The following is a 25,808-nucleotide window of genomic DNA, read 5'->3' on the forward strand; positions in this document are numbered from 1 at the left end:
TGATGGGCAAAGGTCACTCTTTCATCCTATGACTTTGAACACTTTACAACAGAAAGGAATCCCACTTCTGCCTCATCACACCTACTGTGGCAATGAATTGAATTGAACTGAATTGAATTTATTGTCACGTGTACTGAGGCACAGTGAAAAGCTTTGTCTTGCGAGCAATACAGGCAGATCACAGAGTAAAATAGCATAGAAATGTAAATAATAGGTAAACAGCGGCAAAAACAAAAACACGGGTATGGGCGAATGTTATGAGTTTGTGAGTCCATTCAGTATTCTAGCAATGGTAGGGGAGAAACTGTTTCGAAACAGTGTGTTAGTATAATATAGGGCTCAGCTGAGTTTGAAAGGAATGAAATTGATACTTAATTGATTATTGATTTACATTTCACAGGAGGGCTCCCAATTTCAGCACCTGCCCACTCTCCCTATTGTGAGGGTGAGTTTGAGGGATAATCACTGACCTATATTACATCCCCTTCTGTCAAAAGCACACATGGTGGTGACATGTAATATCTAGACCAAGATCCTTGGACTTTGAATCCTGTTTTTCAAGATGATATATTTAGCCTTAGTGTTTAACCCTATTACTCACTGATAAACTACATAACTAACTATTGATGAGAAACAAAACTCCCAGAGTGCACTAATACTGAAAAAAAGAATAGATGAAAATTTCCAGCTTGACCGTTTGTTTTTAAAACGCTCCTTGATGTGCAATGCATTTCCAGAATTATGGGGAGTTTCATCTGGTCATATCAGACTGATTCCTTGCATATAACCCTGACTGACAAAATGACCTGCAGACATTCCCTTAAGTCCACTTACACATTTTAAACCCTGTTCCGGTGTACAAATATCCATATTATTTGGATGACTTTCTACAAAAGATCCGAAAGAGATTCATATAATCTGCATCCTGTAGTATTATATAGGCTGAAACTAATTCTTTAGGAACATAAGGAAACATGCAGTTATGTAAGCTTTAAATACAACATATTGCCACTGATCTTCTGATGGTCAGATAAATGTTCCTGAAGTGTACATGGGAGTAGCACATGGGGATGCCATAAAATCCCTGCTGTAGTAGATTACAAAGGAATTGCCTGGAAAATTGAAGATCATGCTGAGTAATTCACCGTTTAGATTGGAGAATTTGGAAGGTTCTGCTGAAGTTAAGTAAACAGTTAGTCAGGAAATGTTGAAATAATTAGTCCAACTGCTATTCAATTGACCCACAACTTACCGCACACCCCTCACCCTGACCCCTTAGACTTCCAGACCCTGATCCGACATTGAGGCGCATGTGCGAGCGTAAATATACACACACACACACACACACACACAGACATACACACACATGCCACTTCTGCACTAGAAAGTGATGCAATACTTTCTAATATCTGGATTATAATGTAGAATAGCCAATACATTTCTCCTGCTCAATGTATTTCTTTTTAATACATTTGGCAATATTTATGGTTGGAATGAAAATTAGGTGATTTTAACAGAAAACAGTAAAACCTTTACTTGCAGATACAAGAAAGAAAAGAAATTTATTCAGTTTTAGTTTATTTTATTTTTAAATAAGAAATATCTTTACTCAGCTACCATTAAGAAAATATTGAGCAATGATCTTCAAATACTATTTCACTGTTACCAAAAATCTATTATGTTCAGATTTTCTGCTTATATTTCAGTATTTTCAGTAGATCCAAAAAAGAATTTGATTGATTGATACTTGATTTGTATCATTATTGAAAATTAGTCAAATTTGATCATCCAGGACTGAAATGTCAGGAATGCTCAGTGCTGCCTCTCTGTGGACACAAATAAAAACAAAAGATGGCATGTCCCTAAAATCATTCCGTTCCTATTAAACATCACAAGAACAATAGGTATCAAATCCTTGCTCCAAAGCCCCTTAAATAACTAATAGAAAGGGCAAACGTTCTTACTCTTTTTTTTCTTATACTGAACTTCAAGTCCAAAGATACTTAGAGGCTGAATAGGCTGGGGCTACTTTTCCTGGAGTGTCGGAGGCTGAGGGGTGACTTTATGGAAGTTTATAAAATCAGGAGAGGCATGGATAGGGTGAATAGCCAAGGTCTTTTTCCCAGGATAGGGGAGTCCAAAACTAGAGGGCATAGATTAAGATAAAAGGGGAAAGATTTGAAAGGGTCCTAAGGGGCAAGTGTTTTTCATGCAGAGGATAGTGCATGTATAGAATAAGCTTCCAGAGGGAGTGGTGGAGGTTGGTACAATTACAATATTTAAAAAGCATCTAGATGGGGACATGAATAGGAAAGGTTTAGAGGGATATTGGCCAAAAGCTGGCAAATGGGACTAGAATTATTTAGGGTATCTGGTCAGCATTGATGAGTTAGACTGTACAGCTGTATGACTCTATAATATACTTCTGTGTAGAAATCAATAGAAATCTCAACGTTGTGAGATGAAGATCATTCCTAGCTCTTGATACTTGTTAAAAAATCTAATTAAAGTTTGATTCACTTTTCTTGCCATTTGCTTGCTCATGTTCCATGCATTAATGAGTCTTAAATTTGTAATCTACAGAAGCCAGTTGTGGAGACCTTTTTTGGATACGATGATGAAGCCTCACTGGATTCTGATGGTTCATCCATTTCCTACCAAACTGATAAGACAGATCGAACCCCTTGTACTCCTGAAGATGATCTGGATGAGGTGATATAAACTAGATTGATCCCTTCTTCAATATGACAATAGGCTTTTACTGAGATTGCAGCCACCATTAAAGTGAGCTAGTGGAGGTTGCACATTTGAAAGGCTCTGGTCAGAGCCTTAGTAGACAAATGCAGTGCATTTTATAGATGGCACACACTGCTGCCACTGTGTTTTAGTGGTGAAGGGGAATGAATATTAAATTATGAATATTGGTGGATGGGGTGTCAATTAAATGGGTTGCTCCTAGATGCTTTTGATCTTCTTGAGTGTTGCTGGAACTGATTCTTCTGCCTTTGCCTGTAAATAGGAGCTTGTTTTGCTAATCTTTTTACATTATATATCTATTTTTGCGTATCTATAGAAATGTTTACAGTTTGTACTTATGAGTTTTTGCAGTTTACTTTCATATTCTATTTTCTCTTTATCAGTTTCTTGATTACCCTTTGCTGAATTTTAAAATGCTCCCGATCCTCAAGTTTACTAATTTTACGTCAACCTTACCTTAAATCCTTTGATTTAAGATAAACATTAATCTCTCTTGTTAACCACAGTTGACTGACTTTTACTTCTGAGTTTCTTTGTGCCTCAGATTTATGCATATGTATTGAACAATGTATATTAATTTTTAAAAATGTTAACCATTGCCATCATGCTCTTTAAAGATGATTCCTAAACTACCACAGCAATTTGCCACTCATATCATCAGTTTCCTTTGTTTCAGTTTAAGATCCTCGTTTCAGATTGAATAACATCACTTTAAATCATAACATTAAATTTTTTGATATCATGATTAGTTTTCTCTCAACACATCTTTGCAACAGGATTATTTGTTTTAACTTTCTCAATGCCCATTTAATCAAAGAAGTTTAAGGTGAAAGGGGAAAGATTGAAGAGGGACCTAAGAAGCAACTTTTTCACATAGATAGTGGTGAGTGTATGGAATGGGCAGCCTGAAGAAGTGGTGGAGGCTGGTACAATTACAGCATTTAAAATACATCAGGATGGATATATGAATAGGAAGGGCTTAGAGGGATATGGGCCAAATACTGGCAAATAGGACTAGATTAATTTAGGATATTTGGTTGGCACAGACGAATTGGCGTGAAGGGTCTGTTTCTATTCTGTACATCCCTATGACTCTAAACAGCTCATTCCCCATTTAATTACTGAACATAGTGTTATCCAAAACCATTTCATATACTTTCCAGAAACTTGTCCTCCACAGCATTAGTGATAATTAGGTTCACCCCACTGTTAAGATATGAGCACATCTAATTTCCTGATTTATCCTATGTCTGGCATTATTATTACAGTTTTGAAGCTGATAAATGAGTCCCGACAATATTTGCTGCCCGTTTTTGTTTCTTAGCTCCACCACACCTGATTCTACATCTTGACCCTTCAAACAAGATCGTAAACCACTAATGTGCTAATCGTCCTTTATTAACAGTGCTCCCCCACCTACTTTTGATCTTTTTGCTGTCATTCCTCATTGTTGAATACCTTTAAATATTCTTAGTTCCCAGTCTTGGTTATCATACAATCATATCTCTGTAGTAGACATTATATCATCCACATTTACATCTATTTGTACTGTCAATGCATTTTTGGGAAGGCCATATGCAGTCGTGTAGAGTGCCTTCAGTTTTGGCTTTTTAACATTTTTTTTCCAGATTTTGACATAATTTGATGTTTTGGTTCTGCTGCCTTCCAATTTCACTTATTATTTTTCTTCCTATCATGACAAGATTTGATTTGCTCCTTTTTGAATTCTCTCTCAGGTTCCCTGCTTTTGTCAAGCTTGTTTAAATCTCCCCCACCCACCAACACTGGCAAATTTCCTGGTGAGGTTATTGGTCCCATTCTTGTTATAGTTTAACCTATTGTCCTTAAACATGTCTTAACCTGTCCCAGAACTGATCCTGCTGCCTCAGAAACCTAAAGCTCTTCAGCCACCTATTAATTTACTGTATCATTTCTATTTCTATGCTCACTCTCTTGTGGCACAGGGAGTAATTTGGAGATCACTGCCTTTGAATGACTTTTTAAGCTCTTTCCCAGCTTTGAAAAATCTGCTTTTGGGACCTCATCTCTTTTTTTTAATCTTGTCTTTGGTGTCAAAGTGGACTATCACCTCTAGTTATTAACTCTTTCCCCTACAAGGATATCCTCAAGACTGGCATCTGTGTCCTGAACTATAGAATCCCCTACTTCTATCCTTGCTCTTCTCTTCCTCCATTCCTGTGCAGCTGAGCCATTTGTGGTGGAATAGACTTGGCTGTGGCTACAGTCCTCTAAGGAACTACTGGCCTCACCTGTATCCAAAAGGAAAATTCACTTCGTGAATGAAATGGACTCATGATCAGGCAGGTAATGCAAGAGTCCCCATAGACTATCTGGCAGTCACTCATAAGAACAAGAACTAGGAGCAGGACTGGACCATCTGGCTCCGTCATTCAATAAGATCATTTTGACCTTTTTATGACCACAGCTCCACTTACCCACCCATTCACCACAACCTTAATTCCTTGACTGTTCAAAAATCAGTTGGGTTAAAAACATTCAATGAGTTTGCCTCAACTGCTTCACTGGGCAGGGAATTCCACACATTCCTAACACTTCAGGTGAAGAAGTTCCTTCTCAACTCAGTCCTAAATCTGCTCCCCCTTATGTTGAGATATGGTCAAGTTTCAATCCTTGCTTCTATCTTATCTATTCCCGCCATAATTTTATATGTTTCTATGAGATCCCCCTTCATTCTTCTAAATTCCAACAAGTGTAGTCCCAGTCTCCTCAGTCCTTTTCTGCTTGCACTCTCTGAACCTGTGGTATGACCACTTCAATTAAGATGTTATCCATGTTATTCTCGCCCTTGTAGATGCACCATAATAACTCCAAACGACGTTCAAGTTCCAAAACCCAGAGGCCTTAGAAGCACCCAAGACTTCCCAATTGGGACAGTTTGTGCATTCCTCTACTGTCTGTAAGATAGTACCATTCACCTCATCCCTCCCAATCACTTTCTGTGCAGTCCTGGTTATCTAGCTGCTTCCTGACTGCATGTCCCATTTTCCCTGAAGTGGTATGCACATCGTTCTGGTATAACATGTGGTTCATCAGCATTAATTCGCTGTAACACGACTGGGGACACTGTTTGGATAACATGAACTTTCTGCTGAACGGGTATAGCAGTTCTCTGTAGCAATCTTCTACAGCGTGATTTTCTATAGCGGTTTTCCATAGAGCGATTTTCTATCACATGAGATTGCAGAGGAACCCAACTGTTGCATTATAGCAGACCGCCCTGTACCAGAATGCTGCTGCATCACTGATAGTATTAAAGTCCTTTCAGTCTGGTATTGGTTGTTTGTCTTTCTCATGCTTTGGATCTACCCCTTCTGACAAAGTCTTCATAACTGACTCACGCTGGTAAGCTAGTGCAACCCAATTTCTAGGCCCAACTCTTGGAGACTGTTCTGGCTGTAGAGTTCATAATTTGCCACAGGATGGCAGTGTAGCAGTGCATTCCTGAAAGAATACCAACTATTTCATTAAAAAGAAATAGCACTCACCCAAGGGCTCATGAAAAAACAAACACTTATTTAGGAATCAGTAACCACCTTTGCCAATGCACCATTGCCCTTTTTTTTGCCAGGTTTGGATTCTTCAACTTGCTGGCCACTTTGTTTAGTGTTTGCATTTGTTGTAGTGTTACACTGAGAGAAAGGACAATCCAATGCTCAACTGCTGTTAGCAAGTGTTGAACAACTTTATTTACACCTCTTCCTCACCTCCCCCCCCCCCCCCCCCCAACCCTGGCAGACACAGAGGGTCAGCAGACAGGCATCGAGAATATTCACACTCTCTTCCTCTACTGAAAGGATTAACATCAATGAAAATGTAAAATTGTATACTTATATAATACACCAGAATAATATCACAAAAATCGTTATCGACAAACTGTGAAATTCTGCAAGACTTGCTTTACAGTAATTGAAACCAAAAAATATTAACTTGATGACATCACCAGAGTTATTAACATGTTTAAAAAAAAGTATCTTTCCTTGACTGTATATGTTTAACAAGAATATCATTTGACAGTTTTTTTTTAATTCTATTTTTATGCTACATATTTACATGGATCTGGTTAATTTTCCTTTCTGTCTGGACACTTTCTTCCATTTCTATTAGTCTAGCTCTGTTCTATCAATATCTGACTGTCAAGCCAGTCAAAGGACTTTGATTTTGATCATCAATTCTACTGAATGGTCAGAACAGCTTGTGGTTTTTCTCTGCGATCAGAAAAGGAGTGTCGGGATAATTCGAAACTCTGCAAACCCAGAGATACGGTAGTCAGGTTCTAATGATTATGGAGGCTGACAGGTACAGAGGCAGTCTGGGTAAAAGGTAAACCTTGGTGCTTTGGGACTACTTGGAAAATTTGGGCAAAACAACGAATAAACCACAAAATAGCCCTTTTGTCCTCAGTCTCTCATTACTCACCCCATGCCCTATCCATGCCAACATTTGCCACCTCATGCCCCCCAATCCTATGATTTCTGTGGCACAATTTGTCAGTGTGTTCAACAGTCAGCCGGACGGTTTGTAGCTTGAGGCCACCCGGGGGCGAAGTCTCAGTAGCACGGTGGCTCAGTGGTTAGCACTGCTACCTCACAACACCAGGGACTCTCGTTCAATTCCACCCTTGGGTGACTGTCTGTGTGGAGTTTGCACATTCTCCCCTTGTCTGAATGAATTTCCACTGGGTGCTCTGATTTCCTCCCACGGCCCAAAGGTGTGCAGGCTAGGTAGATTGGCCATGCTAAATCCCCCATAGTGTCGAGGGATATGCAGGCTAGGTGGGTTGGCCGGGGGGATGCATGATTACAGGGATAGGACAAAGGGGTGGGTCTGAGTGGGATGCTCTTCAGAGGGTCATTGTGGGAGTCCATGACTCTGTAACCCCCATATTGTCCATGCAAATCTATGCCCATTCACCCACCCCACATGGCCATATTTAATCCCTATGGTTTAGTCCAACTAATGCCAGCTCATTGCCCCCCCCACACGTCAACTTTTCCCTGACACTGACTGTGTCAACTCATCCAGTATCCACACTGGGTACACCTCAGGACTCATTTTGAGATGAGATAAAATAGTGTTCTTGTGTGTCAATTGAAGCATTCACTATGAAAAGAAAAGCATACTCATTGATAAAAATTCACTAACACCTTATTAAAAAGAATCACGGAAATTCATAGCCTTACTTCAAACAGTCTACAACTACCTGGTGAAATGGCAGGCAGCTGATTGAGATGACGGAGGGTTGTTAAGTCATTCATGTAAGAAGTAAAGTCGTCCATGCAACACTAAACCAGTTATGATTACCCTCAGACTTATACCAATAGAGTGAATGAGCAAGAAATTCATTTCTTTCCTAATATTGTAGACAATTCTTTTTCTTTCAGATATTTAAAGGGCAAGGTTTTAGGTTCTTTAAATGTCTGGCAGTTCCCTTTGACAGGTCTGCTAACAAATCCATTAATAACTTTGATAGTTCCTTTTAGTACTTTTGACTATTGTTTTAGACAGTTCCAAAGAGTTTATGCTAATTTTTTGCATATTCATGCCTACCTTTACTCATGTTAAAAACACTGTACCTTACCCGAATGGCATTCCAGAATGATTCATGAAGGGGTATCCTCGCTATCCAAACAAGTATGCAAATTTCTGGTCTGCTCTGACTCCAAACTGGGTCCAATCTGTGTGCATCTTATTTCCCACACCTGTGTTACCAGAATCAGACAGGAGTGCAGCAGATAGCTGTTGATGGTGAGCTGTCTCCATGAACACACATGCGTGAAACTCAATCTTTCCCCAGATAAAATGAAATGGACTGTTTTTGGGGAGAAACTTCTAGAATTCCTTACTTCATTATTTTCACACCAACTGAGAGTCTTTTCATTATTGCAAAATTTAAGGCCTTTGATTTACCAGTGGATTCTGTAATGCTTTCAGTTTGTTTGTGAATTGCATTTTCTTTCTGATCTTCACTTTTGACCTTAAACACAACTTGGACTCTGCAGTGATTGTAACATGTACTGGGTTAGTGGTGCTGGAAGAGCACAGCAGTTCAGGCAGCATCCAACGAGCAGCGAAATCGACGTTTCGGGCAAAAGCCCTTCATCAGGAATAAAGGCAGTGAGCCTGAAGCGTGGGGACATAAGCTAGAGGAGGGTGGGGGTGGGGAGAGAGTAGCATAGAGTACAATGGGTGAGTGGGGGAGGAGATGAAGGTGATAGGCCAAGGAGGAATGGGTGGAGTGGATAGGTGGAAAAGAAGATAGGCAGGTCGGACAAGTCCGGACAAGTCAAGGAGACAGTTACTGAGCTGGAAGTTTGAAACTAGGATGAGGTGGGGGAAGGGGAAATGAGGAAGCTGTTGAAGTCCACATTGATGCCCTGGGGATGAAGTGTTCCAAGGTGGAAGATGAGGCGTTCTTCCTCCAGGCGTCGGGTGGTGAGGGAGCGGCGGTGAAGGAGGCCCAAGACCTCCATGTCCTCGGCAGAGTGGGAGGGGGAGTTGAAATGTTGGGCCATGGGGCGGTTTGGTTGATTGGTGTGGGTGTCTCGGAGATGTTCCCTAAAGCACTCTGCTAGGAGGCACCCAGTCTCCCCAATGTAGAGGAGACCACATCGCGAGCAACGGATACAATAAATGATATTGGTGGATGTGCAGGTGAAACTTTGATGGATGTGAAAGGCTCCTTTAGGGCCTTGGATAGAGGTGAGGGAGGAGGTGTGGGCACAGGTTTTACAGTTCCTGCGGTGGCAGGGGAAAGTGCCAGAATGGGAGGGTGGGTCATAGGGGGGTGTGGACCTGACCAGGTAGTCACGGAGGGAACGGTCTTTGCGGAAGGCGGAAAGGGGTGGGGAGGGAAATATATCCCTGGTGGTGGGGTCTTTTTGGAGGTGGCGGAAATGTCGGTGGATGATTTGGTTGATGCGAAGGTTTGTAGGGTGGAAGGTGAGCACCAGGGGCGTTCTGTCCTTTTTACGGTTGGAGGGGTGGGGTCTGAGGGCGGAGGTGCGGGATGTGGACGAGATGCGTTGGAGGGCATCTTTAACCACGTGGGAAGGGAAATTGCGGTCTCTAAAGAAGGAGGCCATCTGGTGTGTCCTATGGTGGAACTGGTCCTCCTGGGAGCAGATACAGCAGAGGCGGAGAAATTGGGAATACGGGATGGCATTTTTGCAAGAGATAGGGTGGGAAGAGGTGTAAGCCAGGTAGCTATGGGAGTTGGTGGGTTTGTAAAAAATGTCAGTGTCAAGTCGGTCGTCACTAATGGAGATGGAGAGGTCCAAGAAGGGGAGCGAGGTGTCAGAGATAGTCCAGGTAAATTTAAGGTCAGGGTGGAATGTGTTGGTGAAGTTGATGAATTGCTCAACCTCCTCGCGGGAGCACGAGGTGGCGCCAATGCAGTCATCAATGTAGCGGAGGAAGAGGTGGGGAGTGGTGCCGGTGTAATTACAGAAGATCAACTGTTCTACATAGCCAACAAAGAGACAGGCATAGCTGGGGCCCATACGTGTGCCCATGGCTACGCCTTTGGTCTGGAGGAAGTGGGAGGATTCAAAGGAGAAATTGTTAAGGGTGAGGACCAGTTCGGCCAAACGAATGAGAGTGTCAGTGGAAGGGTACTGTTGGGGACGTCTGGAGAGGAAAAAACGGAGGGCTTGGAGGCCCTGGTCATGGCGAATGGAGGTGTAGAGGGATTGGATATCCATGGTGAAGATAAGGCGTTGGGGGCCGGGGAAACGGAAGTCTTGGAGGAGGTGGAGGGCGTGGGTGGTGTCTCAAACGTATGTAGGGAGTTCCTGGACTAGGGGGGATAGGACAGTGTCAAGGTAGGTAGAGATGAGTTCAGTGGGGCAGGAGCATGCTGAGACAATGGGTCGGCCAGGGTGGTCAGGCTTGTGGATCTTGGGAAGGAGGTAGAACCGGGCAGTGCGGGGTTCCCGGACTATGAGGTTGGTAGCTGTGGGTGGGAGGTCTCCTGAGGTGATGAGGTTCTGTATGGTCTGGGAGATGATGGTTTGGTGATGGGGGGTGGGGTCATGGTCGAGGGACAGTAGGAAGAGGTGTCCTCGAGTTGGCATTTGGCTACAGCGGTGTAGAGGTCAGTGCACCAGACTACCACTGCGCCCCCTTTATCCGCTGGCTTAATGGTGAGGTTGGGATTGGAGCAGAGGGATTAGAGGGCTGCGCGTTGTGAGGGTGAGAGGTTGGAGTGGGGGAGGGGGGACGACAGGTTGAGGCGGTTAATGTCCCGGCGGCAGTTGGAAATGAAGAGGTCGAGGGCAGGTAATAGGCCAGCGCGGGTGTCCAGGTGGATGGAGTGTGTTGGAGGTGGGTGAAGGGGTCCTCGGAAGGTGGGCGGGAGTCCTGATTGTGAAAGTAAGCTCGGAGGCGGAGGCGACGGAAGAATTGTTCGATGTCACGTTGTGTATTAAATTCATTGATGTGTGGACGGAGGGGGATGAAGGTGAGTCCTTTGCTGAGGACTGATCGTTCGTCCTCAGTGAGTGGGAGGTCTGGAGGGATGGTGAAAACTCGGCAGGGCCAGGAACTGGGATCTGGTGTGGGTGTGGAGCTGGGAGTGGGGTCGTAACATGGTCAACTAGGTACACCTCATATATTATGAGTTTCCTGATTGGGACTGTTAATCTGGTCCAATTAGGGAGTCCTGGCTGACCGATATAAATAGGCATGTTAGCTATCCTGTCACTCAGAGCTGGCTCTGAGGGAGCTGGATGAGTGTCAAGGACTCTCCCATGTACAAATAAAAGGTGATGGAATATCAGCCTCTATGGAGTTATTTCATACCCTATGTTGGTAACTAGAATATAAGATCATAGAACAGTACAGCGCAATATAGGCCCTTCGGCCCTTGATATTGTGCTGGCCTTCTATCCTACTCTAAAATCAGACTTACCAACATACGCTTCACTGTATTAACTCCCATGTCCCTCTAACTAAGCTCCTGTATTGTCAGATTTCCTTCTTCACACAAATGATTTATGTGACAAAGTCTCACCAGTCTTCATTATCTATATGGAAACACCTAATGTCTTTACAGCTCTTCGAATACTTCTCCTTATTACCTTGGTTGTTTTTCATCAGGACCTCTGAGGAGCACTGAATGTTCCATGCTTCAAGTCTTGTCGAACATAACTCAGCTTCATTTTGTTTTGTTCTTCTGTTGCTTTGCTGTTGATGTAAGCCTTATGTAAAATAAAACTTTTCCTAGGTGTGAATTTAAATCTTGATGGCTGTCGGTGTTAAAGACCATCAGAAATAGGAACATGGGTAGGCTGTTTGGCCCCTTGAGCCTGTACCACCATCCAATAGGATCAAGGCTAATACAATATTCCTCATGTCAACTTTCCTGCCCTTTCCCTGTCACCCTCAATTCCTCTGAGGATTAAGAATCTATCCATCCCAACCTTAAATATACACAAGGATTCTGCCCCCACAGGTCTCTGTGGCAAGGAGTTCCAAAAGTTTTCAACCCCTGATAGAAAAAAATGCCTTCCTGTCCCAGTCTTAAATTGGCATCCCTTTATTGTGAGACGATGCTCTCTGGTCCTAAACTCTCCCATGAGGGGAAATGTCCTCTCAGCATTTACCCTGACAAGCCTCGTAAGGATCCTAGATGTTTCAGTGCGATCACCTCTCATTCTTCTAAACTCCAATGAGTAGAGTCCCAACCTGTTTAGCCTTTGCTCATAATCCTCCATATCAGGGATCATCCTACTGAACCTTTTCTCAACTGCCTTCAATGAAATGATATCTTGCCTTACATGAGGGTTCAAAAACTGCTCACAGTACTCCAGATGTGGTCTCACCAGCAACTTGTTCAGTTGCAGCAAGACTTCCCTACTCTTATACCCCAAACCCCTTGAACTGAGGGCTCACATTCCATTAGCCTTCCTGATTACCTGCTATGCCTGTGTGCTAGCTTTCTGTGTTTCGTGCACAAGTGTCCTCAAGTCCCTTTGTATTTCAGCTTTTTGCAGTTTTTCTCCATCCAAATAATACTCTGTTCTATTGTTCTCCCTTTCAAAATGAATGACTTTGCATCTTCCCACATTACATACCATTTGCCAAATTTTTGCACACTTAGTTAACCTAGCAATCTCTCTCTGTAAATTGTTTTTACCCCTCCCACAATCTGCGTATCCAAATATTTTTTATCATCTGCAAATTTGGTGACAGTACATTCTCTTCCTTCCACCAAGTCATTCATCCATATTCTGAAAAATTGCAGTCCCAGCATTGATCGCTGTGAAACCTCACTAGTCATGGGTCACCAACCTGAAAAAGACCTCCTTATTCCTTCTCACTGTTTCCTGTCCAAAAGCCAATTCTCTGCCCATGCCAATATACTATCTCCAATGCCGTGGGTTCTTACGACTCAACATTTTGTGAGGTACCTTGTTGAATGTCTTCTGGATGTCCAAATGTAGCAGATCTACTGGTTACACTGAGAAAGGACTAGTTATTCTCAACAAAGGGCAACCATAATTGAACAATATCTCATTACACCTCCATGGTTGAATCAGAGAGGACAATAGAGAGACACCTGTAATATGCTACACTATTGTCATGGTTAATGTGACTGTCTTCCTCTGTACTTACTAAATGGCACCTTTGGTTGTTAGTCACTATAACTGCTCTTACTGACTGCTTGATTGCTCTCATTCAATCACACACTGTCCCACGCTTTATTCCAACACCTTATCTACTATCCAGTTCCAAACTAATTTCTTTTTACCATCCTTAGCCTTGTTTATTGATGTACTTGTCCAGTTGTCCACAACAATTTATGCTTTCTTTTCCGTGCCACTGGATGGCACAGTGGTTAGCACTGCTGCCTCACAGCACCAGAGACCTGGGTTCAATTCCTGCCTCAGGCGACTGACTGTGTGGAGTTTGCACATTCTCCCCATGTCTGCGTGGGTTTCCTCTGGGTGCTCCAGTTTCCTCCCACAGTCCAAAAATGTGCAGGTTAGGTGAATTGGCCATGCTAAACTGCCCGTAGTGTTAGGTGTAGGGGTAAATGTAGGGGAATGGTTCTGGGTGGGTCATGCTTCGACGGGTCAGTGTGGACTTGTTGGGCCGAAGGGCCTGTTTCCAAACTGTAAGTAATCTAATCTTCCTGCTGCATAAATTAAAGCATGAACAGCTGGCGTTATTTGTTGTCTGTTTGGAATCTATCTATCTGCTGCCTTGATGTTTGTGATAGTCAGCTTTCAGATCCCGTCAGTGCTTACAAAATCTAAAACCAATTGTCTGTTGTTAGATGTGACTTTCTGAAAAAACATTGAATGCACAGTTAGCTTCAGCAACAATCAATTGAAGATAATTATCCAAGGTCATGAATAAAAGCAAAATACTGTGCATACTGGAAATCTGAAATGAAAGCAGAAAATGTTGAAGAAACTCAACAGGCTTGGCAGCATCTGTGGAGAGAGAAACATTTCAACTCTGGTATAATGCTTCTTCAGAACAAAGCTTTGGTTTTGCTGGAAGTAACATATTTTCATGTGCAGGAATTTGTTCTCTGCAAGCAATAGCAACATATTTGAGCTTTGTGAAGGAAGAAGAGTCACTGGACCCAAAACTTAACTTCTACTTCATAGCATGGAATCCCGACAGTGTGGAAACAGGCCATTTGGCCCAACACATCCACACTGACCCTCCGAAGAGTATCCCACCTCGACCTATTCCACAAACCTATTACTCTACATTTCCTTGACTAATGCACCTAACCTACACATCCCTGAACACGATGGGCAATTTAGCATGGCTAATTCATCTAACCTGCACATCTTTTTACTGTGGGACGAAACTGGAACACACCTTTGCAGACACGGGGAGAATGTAAAATCTCCACACAGACAATTGTCCGAGGCTGGTATCAAACACAGGTCCCTGACGCTGTGAGAACAGCAGTGCTAATCACTGAACTACAGTGTTCTCCAGAGATGCTGCCAGACCAGTTGTGTTTCTCCAGCAATTTATGTTTTTTTTTCAAGCTATATGCCTGTTACAAATTGCCTGGAAGCATAGAGAAGCTATCATTCACCATTGTTTTCCTCATGGTTAAACTTCAACCAATAAGAGTTTATATGCCAACCAATAGAATTTTTTTTCTCCAATTGCATAAATTGTTGCTATAGTTTGAAATTTGACATTCCTGTATTTCTTTGTATTGATAAGGTGCCACACAGGAGGCTGCTTATTAAGATAAGGGTCCACATTAGGGGCAGGTTGTGGCATGGAGAGAAGATTGGCTGACAGGCAGAAGGCAGTGAGTAGGGATTAATGACTTTTTCTCAGCATGGCAACGGGTGACCAGGAGAGTTCCGCAGGGGTCCGTTTTGGGACCACAACTATTTACATTGCATATTAAAGATCTGGATGAAGGAACTAAGGGCATTGTTGCAAAGTTTGCAGACAAAGATAGGTGGAGGGACAGGAGGCCGTAGAAGGATTTAGACAGGTAAGGAGAATGGGCAATGAAGTAGCAGATAGAATACAGCACAGAAAATGTGAGGTTATACATTTTGGTAGGATGAATAGAGGTATAGACTGTTTTCTAAATTGGGAAAGGCTTCGGAAATCTGAAGCACAAAGGACTTGGGATTCCTAGTTCAGGATTCTCTTAAGGTTAATGTACAGGTTCAGTTGGCAGTTAGGATGGTAAACGCAACGGTAGCATTCATTTCAAGAGGGCTAGAATACAAGAGCAGAGGTGTACTGCTGAGGCTGTATAAAGCTCTGGTCAGACTGCATTTGTAATATTGAGAGTAGATTTGGGCCCTGTATCTCAGGAAGGATGTGCTGGTGTTGGAGAGGGTCCAGAAGAGATTTATAAGACTGATTCTGGAGATGAAGGGGTTGTCATGTGAGGATTGGTTGAGGACTCTGGGTTTGTTTTTGACGGAGTCCGGAAGGGTATGGGGATATCTGATTGACACTTACAGAATACCGAGAGGCCTGGATAGTGTGGACTGGAGAAGACGTTTCCACTAGTGGGACAGTCTAGGATCCACGGGCACAGTCTCAGAGTAAAGGAACAGCCCTTTAGAATGGGATGAAGAGGAATTTCTTCAGCTACAGGATGGTGAATCTGTGAAACTCATTGCTGCAGAAAACTGCGGATACCGCCATTGAGTGTGTTTAAGACAGAAATAGATCGGTTCTTGATTAGTAAAGGGATCAAGTGTTATGAGGAGAAGGCAGGAGGAAAGGATTGATAAACATCACCCATGATTGAATTGTGAATAGACTCAATGGACCAAATGGCCTAATTCTGCTTGTTTTATCTCATAGTTTTATAGTTTTTTTAATCTCCTGAGGAGGGTGAGATGAAAAGGTTAACCATTACCTCTCCTATCAGCAATATTCAAGTTCTGCATTCCCAGCAACCCTCTGAGATACCTGCAGAACTCTCGTTTGGACCTCTTGAGGATCCTTGATTTTAATTGTTCCAACTTTGTTCCCATTAACTTTGTTTACGTACTTTCAGCTGCCAAGGCTCAAACGTTCCCTTTTTCCTTTAACACATTCCTTAAAGCCTATCCCTTTGACCAAGCTTTTGGTCTTATGCTCTAAAATTGCATTATATGATTATGAGTCAAATTTTGTTTTTATTTATACTACTATGATGTACTTCAGGATGTAAATGAAAGGCACCTTATTAAAATCAAGGCGTTGTTCTGATTCACGTAATTTATTTTTAAGTGTTATTTTACAGCAAAGAGACTGGGCAGTGAACACGTTCCCAGACCATTTTGCATTTTGTACTCAAAGTGATGCATTTGAATTATGTGGCAATACTGGATGATGCAAAATCTCAGTTTTCATTCTCTTTCAGTGATAAATATCTCACCTGAGCTTAGTATCATTTCATGGTTCATGTAATATCAGAAATTCATCAGCATTGCTTGCTGACTCTGACAAGACAGCTAACAATTTCCAAATGCAGTATGCCATTTGCCCACAAAAGCAGTGTCACGACTAATATTAAAAAACAATAAAGCACTCCTGCTTTAACATCCTCCTGGATGTTATTACTTAAAACATAGTAGCACGATATTCACTGTGACACATACATTTTCGCCAATCTATGTAGACTAATGAAACTTCCATGAGCATTCATTTTGCTTCTGTTTTTAGGGAATGGCAAAAGAGGAGACTGAACTACGCTTTCGTCAGCTGACCATGGAGTATCAGGCTTTGCAAAGGGCATATGCTTTGTTACAGGAGCAAGTTGGTGGAACCTTGGATGCTGAACGAGAAGTTAAGGTGCTGATGAAAATAATCTTGCGTCAGATTGAACCTAGAGAAACACAAAATTCTGTTTCATTACTGTAGGGACATACTCTTGTTTGTTAATTCTAACAATAAAATAAATGGGTGTGCGTAGGCAAGCAAGCCTTTAAACATGTAGAGCTAATTACTATACGAAGGCAACATAAATTAATCAAAGTAACGAAGTATCTTCCATGAAGATGTAGACTAGAGATCTGATCCCATAGTACCTCAATTTTTAATGCTAAATTATATCTGCAATGTGCACACACCTCCGGTGTGAATTGCACCAGACAAGATTGAGATGAAGCTGACAGCACACAGGAATGGAGTGTCTGCCCGAAGTATGCAAATGGCAATGTCAGTCAGTGTGTAACACTAACTTGACACCAGTGCTGTCATTTTGATCTCAAGGCTTCAGCTGACAAATGTCATAAACACACATCGCTGAACGTCGGTCAGAGCAGGAATGAGCTCCCACCTCCAGCAGCGAGACTTCAATAGATGCTCAGTTACCTACAGCTGAGTTGCTGCATGATTTCCTCTGGCTGTTGCTGCCATTAATAGGGGCCTTCTCGGGTTTATTTTTAAACTGTGGAAGTTTACACTTAATGGTTTGGCATGTGCTTCAGGACTTTGTCCCAATTTTAAAAACAGTGTTTCAACAACGTGCTCGCAAGTATGATTGGGATAGGTGACAGAGGGAGAGAAAAGTTTTCACCATGGTCAGAATCACTCAGCAAAAGATGGTGTCAGTGATACCTGCATTTGACTGGGGTATGGGTTGTGGGGGTGGGGGTGGGGGTGGGTGGGGGTGTTGGGAATGTCTGACCAACATGACAGAGTTTTGCACAGAGTTTGAAACCTAACCTTTACAGGATGCAAGTTTATTAGTTCACAGTAGACCCACATTCAATTATTCATGATCTGATTAACAATAAAAGGGATGTTTAAGTGATCTTCTTACTTTTTCTGCTCCTCATCTGGTTGACTTATAGCCAATGGTAAGGGCTGTGATTTATAAAGTTGCACAGCATGTGGTAACCATGACAGATCTCAATTGCATCTTTGCTGAGTACTGCAGGGCCCCTTCAGAGCAATACAGATGGGGGGGACATCCTTTCAGTGTACCAATGGTACATTCCATCACATTGATCTTGCAGCATAAGCATAATTGTTTCCATGCTGACCATAAGCACACAAATTGCTAACTGGAGCCATGAACCATATCAACAACGCCTACCACCAGTCTCCACCTCTAATTTATTGTAGTGGTTCAAATGCAGAAAGCACCGTGGATTTCCTTAGAATGGAGTGATACATGGCATTTAACGCTATGAAGCGCAGTATTTGGTCACATATCAAACGGACACTGAGGTAGTGTAATTTTCCTGAGGTTATGGTATGGGGCACAGTTGATATACAGTGCTAGGAAAGCTACATGTGTGCAATCAATGACACTCAGTACCAGTAGGAAGTCTGCAAATCGCACAAGGTCATATGTTCATGCTGTGTGCGCATCTCTGGCAAAACAGAATGAAATACATTCAGCTCTAGGGAATCATAGAACATAGAACATTACAGCGCAGTACAGGTCCTTTGGCCATCGATGTTGCGCCGACCTGTTATACCAATCTGAAGCCCATCAAGCCTACACTATTCCATGTACGTCCATATGCTTGTCCAATGACAACTTAAATATACTTAAAGTTGGCAAATCTACTACCATTGCAGGCAAAGCATTCCATACCCTTACTACTCTCTGAGTAAAGAAACTACCTCTGACATCTGTCCTATATCTATCACCCCTCAATTTAAAGCTATGCCCCCTTGTGCTCGCCATCACCATACTTGGAAAAAGGCTCTCACTGTCCACCCTATCTAACCCTCTGATTATCTTATATGTCTCTATTAAGTCACCTCTTAACCTTCTTCTCTCCAACGAAAACAGTCTCAAGTCCCTCAGCCTAACCTTGTAAGACCTTCAAGAGTATAAATGACTTCCTGTCTGTAATAGCTGATGGCAAACTGGGTGATATTGAAACTACCAACTACTCCTGGTCAATGCCAGACACAGAAAACCTCATGGCCACAATCAGCTCCATGGGCACTGGCTGTGTTACCCTCAACTTCCTCTGAGGTTGCATTTGTGATTGCAGCAGGTGGTAGATTTCACTAAAGACATTTCGCTCTGGCCAAGTGCAGATATCACTCACACCATCTTTTGCTGAGGTTGATGTAGGGCAATTGTTCCCTGAACATCCTGGGTGATTCTGGCCATGGTGAAAACTCTTGTCTCCTCTATCCCAATCCTGCTTGTGAACACGTCGTTGACATGCTGTTTTTAAAATCGGGCCAAAGTCCTGAAGCCCATGCCACCATTAACTGTAAACTTCCGCAGCTTAAAAAAAACCCTAGAAGGCTCCTATTAATGACAGCAACAGCCAGACAAAATCATGCAGCAACTGAGCTGGGGATCATACACAAATCACTGAAAATATCATCTGCCAACCCTACCAGCTGCCCCCCATGTGGCAGAGTATGGACATCACACATTGGAATTACCAGAAGCCATCCAACTGGAGTGGAAGTGAGTCCTTCTTAATGCTGAGGTGTTGGTTAAAGAGGATACTGTACCTGTTCAGTTATTGCAGTATTCATAGGCATGATTAGACAGCAATTTTTTTCAAATAATTAGCTGATTCTTTTTCATGAACAAAGATCTCTAAATTCACTCTCATCCACATTTTTCAAAATCAAAATAAACATCTTTGGTTTAAAAAGTAAGAATGGTTGGTAGGAAGCCAGAGATATTAATGTACAATACAGATGTTTTTAATGAACCTGTTCAGAGATGTTATGACACACCTCTAGAGCAGGTGGGAATTGAACCTGGCCTCCTGGCTCAGAGGGAGGGATATTATCACTGCACCAAAAGAGCACATACTGAGGCATATTAGGATATTTTAGGATATTTTAGTTTTCATATGGGCATATAGCAGAGCAGATAAGTGTTTGACACTAACATTTTGTAAAAGGTGATTGTAGCAGAAATATTTGTTCACCTTCCCCTTTATATTCTTCTTTTAGACTCGTGAACAATTACAGGCAGAAAACCACAGATATCAAACTAAAATTGAAGATCTGGAGAAGGCTCTTGCACAACAGGGGCAGGTAATAATTAACCGCATTAAATCAAACAGCCTTCTGAAACCCTGGTGGGTGATCTTGAGTTATCTTTCCTGGGTATAATGGGGTGTTCTGTTGAGAATCTGTCCAGCACAAAGGACTTCTATTTGGTGCACAAATATCATCTTCAAGATTCTCTTGTCATATCAAGGATATGACTAAGTCAATTTTCAGAGTTCTAGATGCAGTTTGCCTTAAAATCATTTGGGTCTACTATTTTTGAACAATCAGGTATTAACAATTTTCTCACTTTCCACCAGCTAAAAGCGTTAAAATGTGTTTTTAATCACAATGTTATGGAAATGATAGATAAGAGATATTGCATAGAAATTCGTAAAAACTAAAATAATAGATGGACAAAATAGCAAATGAAAGTCATGCATTATTTGAGTCATATATTTACATTAAGAACACTTCAGCCGAATTACTGCATCATTAGCTTCTGTTTCATGATGCTCGGTTGGACACAATCATTTTCTAAAAGATTTTAAAAATTTGGTTTTCCAAATCTGTTTTCAACCACACAGTAATTTCTTTGTGGTTCCCTATTCAAATCCTATACCATTTAAATATTATTAACATTATTTCCATGATATTCAGACTAATATCTATAGGATTAAAAACTTTTTGTCTGACGCATCTATAATTTTGGACCTTTCAAAAAATATCACATCAAAATGTGTAACCTCAAAGACATCCACAATATGTACTCATCATGATTAAATTCCCTACAGTGTGGAAACAGGCCCTTCAGCCCAAACCAACCCTTCAAAGAGCAACCCACCCAGACCCATTCTCCTCTGACTAATGACCTAACGCTACAGGCAATTTAGCATGACCAATTCACCTGACCTGTACTTCTTTGTACTGTGGGAGGAAACCCACACAGACACAGGAAGAATGTGCAAACTCCACACAGACACTCACCCAAGGTAGGAATTGAACCCAGGTCCCTAGCACTGTGAGGCAGCAGTGCTAACCACTAAGCCACTGTGCCACCAACATTTGGCTAACATAAATACTTGCCTGTAAAGTTACCAATTAAGTTTCTGATTCACAAAATTTGAAGAAATCAGTAACAGCAAAATAAGGTTTTACAGCACGGAGATGCTTGTGTATTAAAAGTGGTGTATACGATTGAACCGGGTGTCATCTGCATATATGTGTAAATTGATCCTGCCTGAGGATAATATAACTGAAGGGCAGCGTATAGATGAGAAGGAGAAAGGGGAGAGGGACAAGGATAGGGAAGCATTGGAAAACCCAGATTAGACATAGTAATTAAAGAAACTGTTCATTTTGTATTTTGACATTTAAGAATAGCATATAAACCATATTCATTATAGATTGGGTTATGAACAGCAAGCATTTTAAAATCTGCCTGAGAACCTCAAAAGCACGTTTTATCCATTTTATTTCCGAGGACATGAAATGGATCGAGGAGAAACAAGCACTTTATCGCTGGAACCAAGAACTACTCGAAAAGGTATCTCTTTCCTCCAAACGCAAGTAGAAATATAAAACACCACTTCACTTCACTATCTAAATTTCCGTGCGGCTTGATTCAAAGTCAAGGCATCCTCCATGAAAGAACAAAAACAGGAGTGAAAATAAATGTGATGTTTTTAATTTTCACAGATTCGGCAAATGGAGTTTGAGGAAAACCGCCTTAGACATGATGTGCAGGATGTGAAAGATCAAAATGAGCTTTTAGAGTTTCGTATCCTAGAACTTGAAGTAAGACAAATTTGAGGATTTTCTTTGCCTTTTCCTATTTCACTGACGGGGAAGAATGGTATATAACAACATTGTAAGTTTATTGATGAAGATTTCCTTTCATTTTTACGCACATCTTTCTCGATTACAGTTGAACTGCTGAAAAGAGGTAATCTTCACTAATTAATTCACATCACTGTACCCGCTTGGAGCAGAAACATTCTTCGTGATACCAATAAGCCGAGCCATTACATTACTGAACATGCTTTATGATAGACTGATGCAGCTGCCAAAAATTAGATCACTTTGGACCAGATTTTGTGGTCAACAATGAAGGGACAGGGTCCTTTGTTATCCTTGATAAAAGCTGCTCACAAAATCTTAGCAGGCTCAAGACTGTCAAATTCTGCTAGTCTTGTGCGTTTTGAATCTGACCTCACAGAAGTCTGCAATGTTCAGGAACTGTGCAATTAGCAAGGCGACTGACCAACCAGTTGGACTGAAGAATTCTTACAGTCTGCAAAACAGAAAGTAAAAGGCAATATTTATAATTCACATTTTAATCATTTTACAGGTAGTTAAAAAGGAACATATGCATAAAATTGAGGTAGAAACTGAAATATCATAAATATACCTTAAAAATTAAAAAATGGAAATTCTGCTGTTTTTCTGCGGTCCAGACTTATAAAATTAGTTTTTCAGGACCAGAAGTGTTGTTCATAAGTTTATAATTCAATATGTTTTTAAGTCTCAGTTACGTCAATCAATAAGGCTTATTATTTTCAATTTTTATGCAAGCATAGTGCATAAAAGATTAACATTTGCGTCAGACCTTTGATTCTGCGTAGGTTGCTTTTTCAAAGATTATAGCACCTTGTGGGGGAGCAGGGGAACACTAGAGGTGACTATTACACTTATGGAGCAATGATGGCAAATATGAATAGTTTCACTGCTACTGCTATCACAAATTCCAGGCCAATGTTACGATCTTGATGCATTCATTCAAAACTTTGCAAAACATGTTTTCTTACCATTTGTTCAAAGGACCCCACTCCTTGTTTTACCTAAGTTGTTCCATGTTGGGAATGCCAGTGCAATCATAGTGAAATTATTAGCCCAGATCAACCTCATTATGGGCAACTCATTTGATAAAGTATTTAGTGGACTGGATCTTTCAATTGTAAACCAACAAAAATTGAGATATTTGCCATTGTTACAGTTAAAGATCACAACAAAGTCCCAGGTCACAAATGTACAATACTTGCACATGAAATTCACATTTCCAATGATTAAGATACACTACCTTGAACTCTGAGCAATTACCTCCAACACAGACTCAGCTATTGGAGACTTGTGGAAGATGCCTGAATTTGATGTGAGATTTGGATAATTTTACCGAGAACTTTAAATCATTGGCTTAGGACCTGGTATAGGTTATCTCCCATCTCTCCCCACCCCCTCCTCACCCACTCAGCACTCCCTCATCTACCTCCACTTCCCCATACAACTCAACAATCCCCACTCAATGATCTCACCTAGCAGTCCCCACCCCCAAGAAGATTTGAGCCACAGCTTTTGTACACCAAAGAATTCCTTTCCCTTATTGGGATTTGCTTTTAAATTTGAAAAAAGGCACCTATTTTCCTCAAAAAAGTGTTATTGTGTTTCAGGAACGAGAACGACGATCACCTGCCATTAATTTTCATCATATCCCATTTCCAGAGGAAATGAGTCCTCTCCAAGTCTACTGTGAGGCAGAAGGAGTACAAGTAGGTGCCACCTCTTGCCGCACTTCCTTAGAAGGCAGAGCTTTAATTCAGCTTAGTAATGAGACAGACTGAGACGTTTAATGCATCATTAGACATATCTTTTTAATCATTTTCCTTATTTTCTTTTCAGGACATTACAATAGCAGACCTCATGAAACAGTTGGATATTTTAGGAGATAACGCCGTAAGTGTAGGTTGCATTTCTGATCATGCATGAATTCTTTTCTATTTTATAATCCTGTCAGGGGAATTTGCCTGAGTGAATTTTATAATTAGTATTAATCAACCTTGTATGTTATACAACAGCAAACTCTTATGCCACAGAATTGCCAAGTGTTTATTTAGTCTGGCGGGTGCCATTTCGGTTCCAAAATGGCGTCTGTGCTGTTGGTGCACAGTTCTGCTCCAGACTGCATGGAGTATCATTCTGGGAACTGTGTCAACATGAGCATAGAGTACATGTGCTGAGTGTAAAGCGATGTTGGTCATTATGTTAGGCTGTTTTGATGCTGATGGTGCGATTTTCAATCTCAGTAACACAACTGATGTTCTTTTTCGACTTTGGGCACAGCTGAATGTGTGTTCACATGACCCTCCCCTCCACCATCCCTCCTAGTGAACCCCCTCCCCACCCCCAGCAGGGGGCATCGTCTGGTTAGTTGCCAATTGATTTCAGTTGGCTGCTGCTGTGTATAAAAGCATTTGGTGGTGCATCGTGGTTATTTAAATTTGTGCAAGGTAGCAGGAATTGAGGTAACCCACATGCTGAAGGATTTTGTCTTGACATCAAGAGTTCTGCTTGGACCTGCAATTGCTCCCAGGAATAGGTGTGAAGTTTGGCTTCCAGCCTGGGGGTTGCTGCAAACAGAGAGAATGAGAAAAAGTATTCCAGAGGAGGGCAAGCTGTTGGAAAAGAACAAAGCAACTTGGAAAATGGGGAGAAGAGTCCTCCGCAGAAAGCCATATTCTTTTAAGGTCTTCAGTGACCCACTGTTCTCCGTCAATATCAGTGAGAAAGAGTGGCCAGAATCATGTGTGCTCCAAGATGGGTGGTATGGAGGGGTAGTTTAGGGGGTGGCATTTAATCAGGTGGAGGAAAAGTGAGTCACTTTTGCACCTTCACCCCAATGCAGTCCTTGTCAGGAAGGCCTACAGGTGGCATTGCCACCTCACGGTCCATTGTGGACTCTTAATGCATAATGGACAGCCTCATCCTGCTACCACTGGTATTAGCTCTGCATTGCTCCAAGCAGGAAACACCACAAACAAACCTTCTTGTGTGGGCAGCGTGGGGAGGAGGATCCCTCACATAAGTTATGCAGTGCCTGAATGATGGACCACAGGAAGCATGGAAGCTGCTGAAAGCCATAGTGTTGCTCTCGCTGTCAACCTGGTGATGTTGTTCGGAGTCAAAGAGTTCTGAATGGCCACCTGGTTACAATGGATTTCAGGGGGAAGACCCACCCACTGGCCTTTTAAGTATATGAGTGGCACAATATGGCAGCCTGTCTCCCCGAAAAACATGGCCAGGGATCTCATTAGATCTCTAGCTGTTGGTCAAGGCCCCATCACCTCCATGTGATCTGTCCTAATTATCAAAAGTCCCTGTGGCATCAAGAGATTCTTGTAGAAGCCTTCCCCTTTCACAATCCGAACTGCAGCCCAGAAAAGGTGAAGGACCACATTGCAGGTGATTGTCAGTCACATGAGATTTGCAATATCTCCCATTTCGCCATAGTGGAGTTTGCAGATTCTGTATGCAGGAAGAGCTGAATACGTTTCATTTTCCCTCACCAGAGAGAAACTGGCCGAATGCACGTGTGATTTCACAATGACTGCAGGCTGCCCAATGCCAGCTGCTGCTGAAAGGGCATATGTCTCTTTCTTGGGTACTGCATGTCAATTGTGGGATGTAGCACAACCAGAGTGGATTCCACTGCCTTGATAACTAGCTGGTATGTGCAGCATGCAGACCAGTGCTTAGTAAATGTTGAGTTGATGGCATTTTGGTATTATTGCTGCACTGTTAATCCAGACAGC

The 25,808-nt window shown here is 41.9% G+C and overlaps 1 protein-coding gene across 18 annotated transcripts in view; it reads left to right on the forward strand.

Annotated features, from left to right (window-relative positions):
• Positions 1 to 25,808, forward strand: part of jakmip3 (Janus kinase and microtubule interacting protein 3) — a 383,498-nt gene that overhangs the window by 231,677 nt on the left and 126,013 nt on the right. For 11 of the 18 annotated variants that reach the window (XM_072557642.1, XM_072557643.1, XM_072557644.1 and 8 more), the window contains 7 exons: positions 2,584 to 2,712; positions 16,960 to 17,088; positions 20,185 to 20,268; positions 21,707 to 21,769; positions 21,922 to 22,020; positions 23,670 to 23,768; positions 23,899 to 23,958. In XM_072557642.1, coding sequence (XP_072413743.1) covers positions 2,584 to 2,712; positions 16,960 to 17,088; positions 20,185 to 20,268; positions 21,707 to 21,769; positions 21,922 to 22,020; positions 23,670 to 23,768; positions 23,899 to 23,958 — 663 coding nt within the window. The remainder of the gene's footprint in view (positions 1 to 2,583; positions 2,713 to 16,959; positions 17,089 to 20,184; positions 20,269 to 21,706; positions 21,770 to 21,921; positions 22,021 to 23,669; positions 23,769 to 23,898; positions 23,959 to 25,808) is intronic. The other 7 variants (XM_072557646.1, XM_072557647.1, XM_072557649.1 and 4 more) reach the window with 1 other exon arrangement.

Source organism: Chiloscyllium punctatum, chromosome 38 (assembly GCF_047496795.1).
Source record: "Chiloscyllium punctatum isolate Juve2018m chromosome 38, sChiPun1.3, whole genome shotgun sequence".
Classification (NCBI taxonomy): Eukaryota; Metazoa; Chordata; class Chondrichthyes; order Orectolobiformes; family Hemiscylliidae; genus Chiloscyllium; species Chiloscyllium punctatum.